This window comes from Ornithodoros turicata, chromosome 1, assembly GCF_037126465.1.
Source record: "Ornithodoros turicata isolate Travis chromosome 1, ASM3712646v1, whole genome shotgun sequence".
NCBI lineage: Eukaryota > Metazoa > Arthropoda > Arachnida > Ixodida > Argasidae > Ornithodoros > Ornithodoros turicata.
The window spans coordinates 76,334,625-76,346,884 of NC_088201.1; the positions used below are offsets into that span (position 1 = coordinate 76,334,625).

Consider the following 12,260-nt stretch of genomic DNA (forward strand, 5'->3'; position numbering starts at 1 on the left):
GTTGCTCATGTTACACCGGTGTGTTCATGAGCCCATACTGGCTCAGATTTTGATTGTGTCAGGGGTTGCACACTAAGATGTCCAGCACGTTGAATATAAAAGATTTGGAAATGTTTTAGAAACTTTCAAAAATATCGAAAATACCTAGACGTCCATGACAAATTTGTAAGATGGAACAACGGTTTGCAACATGTTTACATGTCGTCTAGCTTATTGTTGCTCATGTTACACCGGTGTGTTCATGAGCCCATACTGGCTCAGATTTTGATTGTGTCAGGGATTGCACACTAAGATGTCCAGCACGTTGAATATAAAAGATTTGGGAATGTTTTAGAAACTTTCAAAAATATCGAAAATACCTAGACGTCCATGACAAATTTGTAAGATGGAACAGCGGTTTGCAACATGTTTACATGTCGTCTAGCTTATTGTTGCTCATGTTACACCGGTGTGTTCATGAGCCCATACTGGCTCACATTTTGATTCGATATCAGGGGTTGCAGACTAACATGTCCAGCACGTTGAATATAAAGTTTGCGGAAGTTGAGTGTTTATGTAGTCATCTTTTATTGTCCCTTATTGTAATGTACGTCCACAGGACTGACCAATTGTGTTAAAATTGGGTTGTTGGTATCGGGTAGTCATAATGATATTCAAGCAGCAAGCTCTGAGCAACCTGTCGTCCTGTCCTGTCAACAAGGTTGTCTTGACTTTTGTTGCTTGAACATCATATAATCACAACACTGATTTGTGGATATAACTTACATATTTATATTATGCAATACTTTTCTCACATCAGCAATGTGCAGGGAAAAATTAAATAGAGCTGTGAAGCCTGCGAATTGGAGTTGTTATACAGTATTTGTGACCCTGGCACAGGAAGGAGTGCCACTCTCATCAGTTAGTGTCAGCTACTGAAGGGGTACAAGACAACATTATTGAGCATAGTTTGGCGATACTGCTCCGGTAGGGATAATACCTTAGAGAGGCTATATGCAAAACAAACTGATGTAGCCTGCTGGATCAAGCACTTCCTTCCGAGGTTCGCGGGACTGCCGCTGCGTGCGGTGCCGACAATTTCTGTACACATCACTTTTGGCTATTATCAACAAAGTAATACCTACATTTCAATACTGCGCGTATCCAGTTCTTTGGACACCGTTGCCGCTAACAGTTGACTGCGTGACGGCCGACATCTTTTAGTTCGAGCTGCGTCCGGCGCCGTCCCATACATATCGTGCCCGCAGAACGTCTCTTACCTCATATGCCTCGTGAACGAAACGTGCGGAGTACACGCACGCGCGTGTGACAATCAGACCTTTTGTTGAAGATGTTTCGAGTGTGTGACTCCCAACAGGTGCTTTTCTATATCCACTTTCGTCACATTGTCGTCGACAAAAGAGTTGTTATACACCCGGGTTACGTTTTCACCACTTCCATACGGAATATTCTTTTCGCAGGTAAGACGAACTAGAAGTGCTCAAAATACCGAACGATACGAGACAAGTTAGTAAATAAGCGTCAACTGCCTTTATTAGGTGGAGTCATCCACGTAAACTGCCGCTCGAAATGAAGATGCGAGACGTATTGACATTGTTGTTCGGCCACATTTTACAATACGCGTCTTTCGTTTGACCAGACCACACGCAGCAAATTTATTGCCGTCGCCGTGATCCTCGAGCACCTTTTGGAAGTCGTCTGCTCTCACCGCTGCAAGAAGGCGCGAGAGCAGACGATTTGTTCATCCAATAAGCGGTCTGCCATCGTAGCGGATATCGCTGTTGCCAACAGAAATCGCAATGTGCTGGCGCTGTTCTTATCAACTTAATTCGTTTATTTAATAACCGTGGCGATTCTGGACGAGCGAATTCACAGTATTACGTTTTCAGATATGAGGAATCGAATCGTACGCTTTGTGGATAGGCCAGGGTGTACGAGACCGTCCCTTTAATGACATTCGTCCGAATGACATTCTCCGCGTTATGAGATCGCCACAACTCATTCGCCCATGAAACGCGTACCCTCGTTCCCATTGTCTAAGCACACGAGCAATTTAAAACTTCAATAAAGCAACTCTGTACTACGCACCGCGCAATTATTTTATCAATTACACGAAAAGAAGCATTATTTTTGCAAAAATGCAAGGCGCTGTTACCGATTTTTTTTCTTTCGTAAATGCTTTCGGCGTAGATTGCCACCTGACAAGCCAGATGACAACACTTTTGTGGCATAGCACAGATCATCGATCATGAAATGAAGCAAATTTTATCATTTTGTGGGTTATTACGAGTATTTTCAACCTCTTTCAACACGTTTGCGGTCTTCAAGTATCCATCTTTTTCGCGGCTAGTGTGAAACCCGCATCGACATCATCGCGTTTAATGTCATTCCAATCTGACGTGCAGCGCGACTATCGTAAGCAGTAGCATTCGAGACCAGACTGACATCATACACTGATGTCTCTTTTTGTTGTTGTTGTTGCCCATGTGGCACGGATATTACTCGCTCTTATTAGACTACCACGGAATCAAACATAACGCCAACTCAACTGCCCATGTAGCGAAATCTCACGAAAACACATATGGATGCCTACGCGTATCCAGCCGTAAATTCCCTCAGATAAACTGTAGAACAGTCTGAAGGAGGACTATGCTGTGCAAAATGTTGCTCGCTTGTTCGACATCACTAACATAAAAAAAAAAGACAAAGAAACCCGTTAAACCACTTTTCCATTATCAATTTTTTTCTCTACGGCCACCATGGAACCTTTCGAGAGAGTCGTTCAGCTCCGGCTGAGGCCGTTTTACCTTGTTGTATTTCTGAAATTGTTTGCTCTTGCATTCCAGGAATTGCGCAGGATGCTGAGCACCATAAGTAGCCTGGTAGCTGTTGCCAGTGACAGCCTCCAGCAGCTGGTCTCACAGAGCAGCACAAGGGCAACGTCCAATCCGTCTTCGCTCAAGCGCTACACCCTCGACGACGTTGCGCAACACTGCTTCCACGACGACTGCTGGCTGGTCGTCCACAATCGCGTCTATGATGTTACGTCTTTCATAACCCAGGTGAGTCGTGCGCTTCGTTCCTCCAGCTGTATAACGCTAAAAAATATCACTGAAGCTTTCTAACTTTAGTATGTAAAAGTTTTCGCGTGGTGGACCAAGCTAGAAGACAAGTGGTACGCTCATACAACTATAGTATATGGTACGTGGGCACCGTAAATCGGAAAAGGCGAAATTACAAAGAAACATACACGCTGAAAGAAATACAGAAAACGCAGTTCGCCATTTCATAAAATGTTGACGGCGTATGCGCAAGACTGTGGCGTATCCTATCGGAACTTTGGCGAAACAATTTGGTTGTCATTCGTCGTCTGCCATTACGTATCCACATGATATGGGGGTGCACATTTTTGCGATGAGATTCAGCATTTGGTGAACCTATGGAGCGGAAGACTTTTTGATAATGATGGTAATAGCATGTGCGTTCAGCAGTTGCAAAGCTAATTAGGGCAAGAGGGAGAAGTTTGGCTTTCTTTTTTTTTCTTTTTTCGGTTGCCATGCAAACGACAACCCACAGCAGAAGTTCAGTATTTGCTCGCACAGAGCACCAGTAATAACCTTGTTCCAGCATGTGATGACAGATCAGTACCCCCTGCCCCCAAAGTACGATGGTGTATCCCCGACGCGCCATGAACTTCAGGTTATGTTCCATTAACCCTTTATGACCAACGGAGACCGCGCGCACATGGTTTTAGTTCACGCCATAATTGACAACCATTTTAGGAGGGTCGTTCCATAAGTTTCCGGCCCGACCAACTTTTGATAGTCATAGAGACGAAACAAGTGTATCACTTTTCGACATAGTCACCCTTAAAGGGACGGTCTCGTACAGCCGGGACGATTCCGAAACTTAGCCAAAACTAGTTTCACGAGTACTGTACGCATACAACCGTCAAAGTTTCATTCGGAATAATCAAGTCGTTTTCGAGGAATTTGTCGAAACGTGCCGTAAGAGCAGACGACGAACGCTGCGCCTCTCTCATGCATACGTCACGTATGACGTCGGCCTGCGGGTGCGTCGTCAGCGCCATCTAGTTTAAGGCGAGCCAACTACGCTCTGGCAGCGCGCGTCCGCCATATTTTGGGCAAGGATGGAAGCGTTGCCCGCGCGCGGATAGTACGGCTCTGTTTGAACCGCGCGTCTGGGGTGATCTTTTGTCGTGCGCCGCCAGGGAGTTGGTCTGCTTTCTCATCAAAGCATCGCTCTTTTCATGAGTTGTTCGTCCATCTGCATTTGTAATGTCAGTGTTTTTTTTTTTTTTTGCGTGCTCTTGTGCAGCCAGCGTGGCATGAGAGACGCCGAAGGAAACAAGGCGTGTGCACAAACTGTTTGGCGGCTAAAGTTCACATGATACCTGGCTTTACAAATAACTATCGTCAGAAGCGTTCTGTTGCCATTCTAAATGGGCGAACTATAAATACCTCGCAGGCGAAAGCATAGAACATATAGTAGGATAGTAGGAAGCATCGAAAGCATGCAACACAGTAAGGTCCCACATTCAAAATACACGACTGGTCTTGAAATGTGCATAAGAACACAATACAGCATGCAAAAATATGGTGTACCGTATCTGAAAGTCGACAAAGCAACGTGGATGGAAGTTGAATCCGTATATGGCACGCATACTGTTCTCGCTAGCCATACGTGTGTCGGCCAGACGTGCCAGATGAACTCATATGTTCACAAAAAGGGTTCACACGTCTTTGGGAAAACCCATCTGGTATGTTCGTCAAGTCTCTCGACCAGTGACTTCTCGTTCGCCATCGCGCGCTCGCTCGCTTACCATACACGGCACCACATGTACGGCGTGCCCAAGATATGGCCGAATGTCGTCTGCTAGAAGGTGGCCAGACTGACTTTTGAAAAGGGTCTGCAGAAGCATCTTGGTTTGAGTAATCCCCCTTTGCTCTCGAAATGGCGACACTCAGGCATATACCTCCGCGAGTGGAGAATGTAGTCCGAGCATTGACTGTGGGGTCTCTCATAATGTGGCGCACAATCGGATACGTGGAAGCTAAGTCACGTGTTTTCTTTCCGCGAGTATTTAATGCGGTTTTTAAATAAACACGTACTCCTTATCCATGTACGTCGTCAACGACACTTCATTTCGTAGCATGATCAGTGAACAACGGGGAGTGTAATGGAAGCGCGCGTAATATATTTTTGGTCGGAGCTGTAATGCGACCGCGTGCGCCGATGGCCAGCGACTTCAGATTTGTGATTGTGGATGGGGTTGTCCTGCGACTGTTAAATTGTCTCTGAGGATTAACATAGTTGTTCTGAACCACCATGCTTGCCACTACTTAGAATGCGCGTTTTTCACCTGAGAACTGAAAGAAAATGTACGAGTTGCCGCGGTGCCCAGTAACTTCTGAAAGTCGTCTGCTCACGCCGATGCACTAGCACGCGCAAAAGCAGACGATTTCTGTATCCTATCACGGACTTACCCGCAAGGCGACGTGGCCGTTCTTATTGTTGCCAACACAGATCGCGGCGTGCTCTGCAATCTTTATCAATTTAATTCGGTTATTTAATAACTGCGGCGTGTTTTGTCGGGTAAATTAGCAGAATTTCATTTTCAACAAAGGGCAATCGAATGGTAGACTTTATGAAAGGGGCAGGGGGTACGAGACCGTCCCTTTGACTTCGATGCACTTTTGACCCCTTTCAACCAGCATTCTTATACCCTTGAAAAAATAGTCCGAAGTTTTGTCCGCAAAATGCTGGAAAATTGCCTCTTGCACCTCACTATCGTTTTGAAATCTCCGTCCTCTGAGATCCCTCTTCAAGTTTGAGAACAGGAAGTAGCCACTCGGTGCCAAGTCTGGACTGTAGGGTGGGTGGTGGATTTCTTCGAAGCCGCACTCCTTCAGTGCAGCCTTGGCAACAGAAGCCGTGTGGACAGGGCCATTGTCCTGGAGCAACCGGACACACCTGCTGCGCCTCTTTTTCTTGATGGCGTCTTGCAGTCGGTGCAGGAGTGAAGCATAATAAGTCACATTCACTGTGGTGTTCCTCTCTTTGAAGGCGATGAGGAGGATCCCGTGACAATCCCAAAATATTGTTGCCATGATCTTCTTTGTGGATTGTGTGACCTTGGCTTTTCTTGGGTGTGCTTCTCCTGGTTTGAGCCATTCCATCGACTCCTTTTTCGAAAGGGGATCATAGTAGAGCACCATAGTCTCATACCCTGTGACAATTGACTTCAGTATTTCTTCTTCGTTCTCTTGACAGAGCTCCAAAAACTATTTGGCACAGACGACGCGCTGTTGCTTTTGAACTGACGAGAGAAGTCGTGGCACCCATCTCGCACTGACCTTTTTCATGGGAAGGCCCTCGCCGATGATGCGAAAAACGGTTGTTTTGGAAAGCCCCAGCCTTTCTGAGATTTCCTTCACCTTCAGACGCCTGTCGCTCAGCACTTCCTTCTCGACAAGAGACATATTTTCTTGTGTCACTACTTCCACTGGACGACCATCGCGTGGTTCATCTTCAATGGACTCTCGCCCCAGTTGAAACTGCTTAGCCCAGTCGTTGTGTACGACGGAGAGGCTTCCCTGTACACGTTGTCCAGTCGCGCTTTAATTTCTTTAGGCGAAAGTCCCTCTTTTGTCAAGAATTTTATCACAGCGCGGTACTCGATTTTTTTCAATTTTCACTGAAGAGTGCCCCCTGGCTGTTTGAAATGCCGCTCACCAACCGACAAAAGCATGGAGAGGGTTGAGGGTGGTGCTCCGGCCCTCCAACAGATGGCGCCACGCGTCCTTAATCGCATTTTCAAATTCGCGCGCAATCAATTTCTACCTCGAGCCGGAAACTTATGGAACCACCCTCGTACTTCACCAGTTAGCCGCGCGGTGCAGCTCTTTCTGAAAAGGCGGATTGCAAGGGAAGCCGTTATGACCTTACTTGACTATTGAAGGACGACGCGTAGTAAGTCACCAAATATGGAGAGTGCAGTCAGGAACAGATGAGGGGAACCTCATCTATAGGGAGCATGCGTACAAACTGCCTTATGTGCTCCCCCTCTGAAAGTTTCACGTATGTTGAACGGTAAAAATATCGTCTTAGCACTGGGATATCACACTGGTTTGAATGCACTTGGATAAGGCTACTTTTGTAACCAAGTCCTATCACCTTGGGTAGACGAACGTAATGAGGATTGTGGCATCGTGCTAGAACGCATCATGTGACGGTGGTGTAATATCCGCGTTCCTTCCGCATTCGCTAATCGCGTCGAAACTCGCGTTTGCAGGGGAGCTCTGGGCCTTATCATAGAGTAGTCAAACGTCAGATGGCCAACAAGAACAAATAAATCCTGACTGTGACATGGGGTGATTCACCACTGGAGAGCCAAACGTCAAACTCCAGTGATGGAAAAGCAAGCATATGTACACAGTGGATGTCCCAATGATGGAAAGCATCGAACTGAACTTGCATACAAGTAAAATGTAAGCGAGCTGGTGATACTTGACGTTGGCAACATGTCCCTGAGCTTGGGAAAAGGACGAAAGACAACGTAAAAATGAACAGCACAAACATGACTAATTGGGCCTTGTCTTGTGCAGTGCGTATATGTGTTTTGTTTTTTTGTCCTTCCTCCAAGCTCAGGGACACGTTGTCAACGGATGTGACAACTTTGCGCATTTTGACGTATAGAATAGACTAGAGCACTAGAAATAGATGTCTATAGAATAGACTAGAGCTCTAGAATAGACGTCTTACGTCATCGAGTTTGTCTCTTTCCGACCGTTTGTGGCTGTCAGTCAAGAAAATTAATTCATTTATATGTTGACAGTTAATAACTTTCCGGTTACGATTTGGTGGAGGGTTAAGTTTTTTAAATGAAGTTATTTCGTCAAGTTGGCTTCCCTGAGTTAAGTCCCTTTTGTACCTTTGCATGAGCTATGAGCTGTGTTATTGGATTGGATTGGAAAAGAAAGAAAAATATGGAGAGGTTAGTCCCGACCCAGTCAGAACTGGCTACTCCAAAACGCGTTTGTTGGTAAACAAAAGGAAGGAAAAGGAAGGAAGGAGCTGTGTTATCCTGATGTAAGTTCTTAGTGGTTTCATTGCTTTACTGTTCTTTTTCGAAATCTGCGTGTATATTAATGATGCGAACTCTTTATTCTGAGCATATTAGAAATGTAGTTGAAATCTTGTAACTATACTTTGCCCTCGATATAAATGTAGTTCAACTACTGAAAATGTAATTGAACTAATGGTTAGGCTAAAATTTTCGCAAGTACTCATATTTAAAGGGGGATGCGACACTTTGAGAGATGTCGCTCATTGCATCCTGCTTGCCTTGCATTACGCGCGAGAGCCTTGAGGTGAAGAAACGTAGTGTATGGTAGATGGCAAAATATAAGCCCTCGAACCAACACCTGCGTCTATCTCTGTCATCGGAGGAGTCAATGCCTCCATTGCAAATGCAAAAGCATAGTGTCGTCTATGTGATACAGGGTACGCAAGAGCGCTGCGAACGATGATGCCATAGCGTGCTTATTCATGGAATACTTTTTAATTTTGATAGTATATGTGCGCGTTGTTCGTCGCGAAATGTAGTATTAGACAGCCATAAGGTGCAGTACCCAACCAACCAACCAACCAACCAGTAAAAACCAACGCAATTCTTGCAGCATCCGGGCGGAGAAGAAATCATATGGGAGCACGCAGGAAGAGACGCCACGCTCGCTTTCACCGGTGCAGGACACAGTCAGGACGCGGTAGTCATACTCAATAAGTACATCATCGGAGTCCTCGTTGAGGTAAGAATTATGTACAAGGTGGGTGCAGATAAAGTAGCCCCACATTTTCGCACATAGCGCGTTCCCCGCATACCGTACGAACTTCCGGCGGCGCAGGACGGTGCATTTATGCGGTGCAAATCGAGAAAGAAAAAAAAAAAAGAAATCGTGGTAACCAAACTCTGCGCAATAAAATCGTTAGCAACGTGAACTTCGCTCCGTGTATTTCCGATGAGACATTGCAACGTAGCACAGTTGCATCGCCCTACCGCTGGGGGTGCCACCTACACAGAAACAAAACGAGACCTGGTACGCCTAGCGGTAGCTAGACGCAACTGTGCCGTGACCGCTATATTGACTTCTGCCAGGAAAATCGGGATGCACGGAGAGCAACGTTTGCATGGATAACTTTTTGTTACGCGGAGTTGGGTTACTACGATTTTTTGTGCGTCTGTACCGGATAAATCCGTCATACCGGAGGTTCATGCGGTAAGCAGGAAACGCCATACTTGCAAAAATGTGGGGCTACTTTATCTGCACCCACCCTGTACATTGGGTGAGAAACGGTGGAGTGTTGCACGGTTGCAGAAGGGAAAAGCTTACGACCACAAGTAGTTTCACAAGTGAAGTGCAAAAATCGCGCATTGCCGTCAGTGGGAACGGAAAACAAAAAGCGATATGACCACTGATGCGTTGAACGGGCTCTGTGCTTCGAAAGTTTTCAGTTTGCAGCTAGTGAGAAGTGAATAAGGTGTTAGACTGCTGGATATAGGGGAAGGTGGGGCAAAGCGGTTATACTGACGTTCAATAATGTTTTTGAGCATGTTAATGCGGACATCTGCATGTAAAATTATACACTTAAAATATTCTTTGATCTTTTGGCAAACCACCATTAGTGTGCCATAGTGGTAGCTATTAGAGATTTTATTTAAAAAATATGTTTCAAAGTAACCAAAATTTCTCTTTGCCCCATGGGGAGGGCAAAGCAGCAAATATTGAGGGGTAAAGTGGAACATGTGTACACTTTCTTAAGGCTCATTCAGACATGCGTTTCTTGAGACTGCGCCGCACCCTCTGAGACGCGAGGAGTTTCCAGACTGTTTTCGAGGACCGCTTCGTGTTTGTTTGATATAACTGCGAAAGTGAGAAGTCCTGCCGTTAGATCTTTGCAGCATAGTCGTTGCTTGAAGTTACCAGCCATAATCCAGGGCAACTACAATTTGTTTCATAACTTGCACATATTGTGTGATTAAGGAGGGCGGAAGCGATGTGATTGTGCACCATTTTAGTTACAGCGGTGAAATACGTTATTTACTTACTAACATCCAACGCCTCCGTGCACCGACACGAAGTTTCTTCCACACGCGCACCTAGTGCTGCTCGATGAACATTCTGTATGGGTGATCATGAAGCCGAAAAGGGATTTTTCCGCCAAGTCCCGCTTTCCCCTACAGTAAATTCAGTAACAGTAGCAGCTGTAGTGCAATGGAGTTCAACTACAAATGATTTGTCGCCATCGACGCTTGTTTCCATGACGAGCTTCCTTGCTGTTGCTCGCCCAAAGTTCTTTGTGTTATTTCGGCCCCCGCCTGTCTTCGAACTCGATGAGATCGAGAAGGAAAGACGAAAACGAGGAGAGAGGTAGTAAAAAAAAAAAAAAAAATCTGGAAAAGAAAAATGATGGCGCTAGGTGTGCGCGTGTTCACGATTGTGGAAGTTTCACGTGGGAAATGCTAAATAAGCTTCGGTTCAGGGTAGCGACACTGACTTCCGAGTTGAGCTAGGAGCCATGCAGAATTTTTTGGCGGTGGCGGCGCCCGGATAAAAGATGAGCAATATACGCCATATCAAAGGGGGGGGGGGGGGGGGGGGAGTTGAATTTTTTTTTGTTAGAAAACCGTCCTAATTCGGAACCCATTTGGCGGTGTAGGCGTTTCAGTGCACTATAGCTGCACTGTTCAACGCTCTAGAAACTGTGGAATAAAAACGACGCTAATATTTCATGACAGTATGGCTAACACCTTTTAATATGCAACAGGAGGCATATAGTGTTACAATATCGCCAATGCTACTGATGTTAACGAGAAAACAGGCGCATAGCTCTACTTCCGAGGGCGAGCAGCCGCCATCTTGTTTCCGTGCCAGGCTAGCGTCAAGATTCCGTCTACCGAGCGCGCTCCGAAATGTTGCTTTCTGTTGCAAGCAGACAATCAGGATACACTGACAGCCTTGAGCTCACCTTGACATTCACGGGACGCTCTCGTGGACAATACATGGATTATCGCAGAACAATCACACACGCATCCTTATCCCACGGGGAGCATAGCAGTCTTCGAACTTCAACTGGGCATGGCGCTGGTGTGGTGCGGAAACAAGGTGGCGCCCCCTTCTCTCTGTTGGAACTCAGTGTCGATATTCTGAAGCGAAGCTTATTTAGTGCATCTTTCACGTACAACTACGGACGTGTATTCTGACTGTAGCGCCCGACATCGTTGGCCCTGGAGATGGAACGTCGCCGTTAGCACGGGAGCCCTCCTTTTTATATTCCTTAGAATCCGTTCGAGCACGTTTTCTTTTATCTTGATTGTTCTTTCGTCTCACGTGTCATATTGTCATAACCAAACAGAAAATAAGAACTTCCATGGGCCATTTCAGCTCTTAACCTCTTCATGTGTCGGTGCGCCAACGAAATACAGGCTGTGATGGTATATTTAAACCTTTGGGATAATCAAGTTTTCTCGTGTTTATTTCAGGAAGAACACGTGAACATCATTTCGGACATGGGCTTTCAAATGGCCGTCTGCACAGAGTCCTAGGCTCAGTAACTTCAACCCTGGACGAACTTCTCATAAGAGCGATGATCTCATGAACTTTGTTGATTTTCGTGATCCCTCATGCTTCACATCGAATTGAACGTGGCTGTTCGCTCATCTATTTATTGTGTATTCATGAAATGTGTTTGACTCGTAGTCATCGTGTTGACACCTCGATATGGTGCGTTCTTGCTACGCATCTATTTATGCAATAAAGTGCCACGTTGTTATGTTACAAAACATTCTGGGTTCTTAAATCATTTGGTCGGGATAATGGAGATGAAGTGGAGCTGAAGTGGATTTCTGGTGTAGTGAAGCAACAGTCTCCTCCAGGTGAGTAGTCGTGCGAGATCACGAAAGAAGAGCAATATAGGAGGTAAAACGTCGTTGTCTTCCTCCCGGCTCATCTGAATCAAAAAAATGCATTAAATGGGACACCAGACCGCAACGCCCTTTGTCGAACGGGGCCACGCATGCATCGTCGGCACGTGGTCTGATGCGGCGACGGAATAAAACCCTTCTCGGTGTGGTTTGTGCTGAGCCCTACGTGTCCTGTTATTGGCACGAGTTGTTTGATGCGTTGACAAGCGAAGCACTATTCGTGTGTCTGAGCAAAACACGTTAGAAGCAGCCGTAC

General features: G+C 45.9%; 1 protein-coding gene across 2 annotated transcripts in view; it reads left to right on the forward strand.

Annotated features, from left to right (window-relative positions):
• The window catches only part of LOC135378410 (uncharacterized), a 69,446-nt gene extending 57,581 nt beyond the window's left edge, over positions 1 to 11,865 (forward strand). For both annotated transcript variants that reach the window (XM_064611440.1, XM_064611441.1), the window contains exons 2-4: positions 2,847 to 3,062; positions 8,703 to 8,831; positions 11,564 to 11,865. In XM_064611440.1, coding sequence (XP_064467510.1) covers positions 2,847 to 3,062; positions 8,703 to 8,831; positions 11,564 to 11,626 — 408 coding nt within the window. In that variant the 3' untranslated portion in view covers positions 11,627 to 11,865. The remainder of the gene's footprint in view (positions 1 to 2,846; positions 3,063 to 8,702; positions 8,832 to 11,563) is intronic.
• The last annotated feature ends 395 nt before the right edge of the window (positions 11,866 to 12,260 follow it).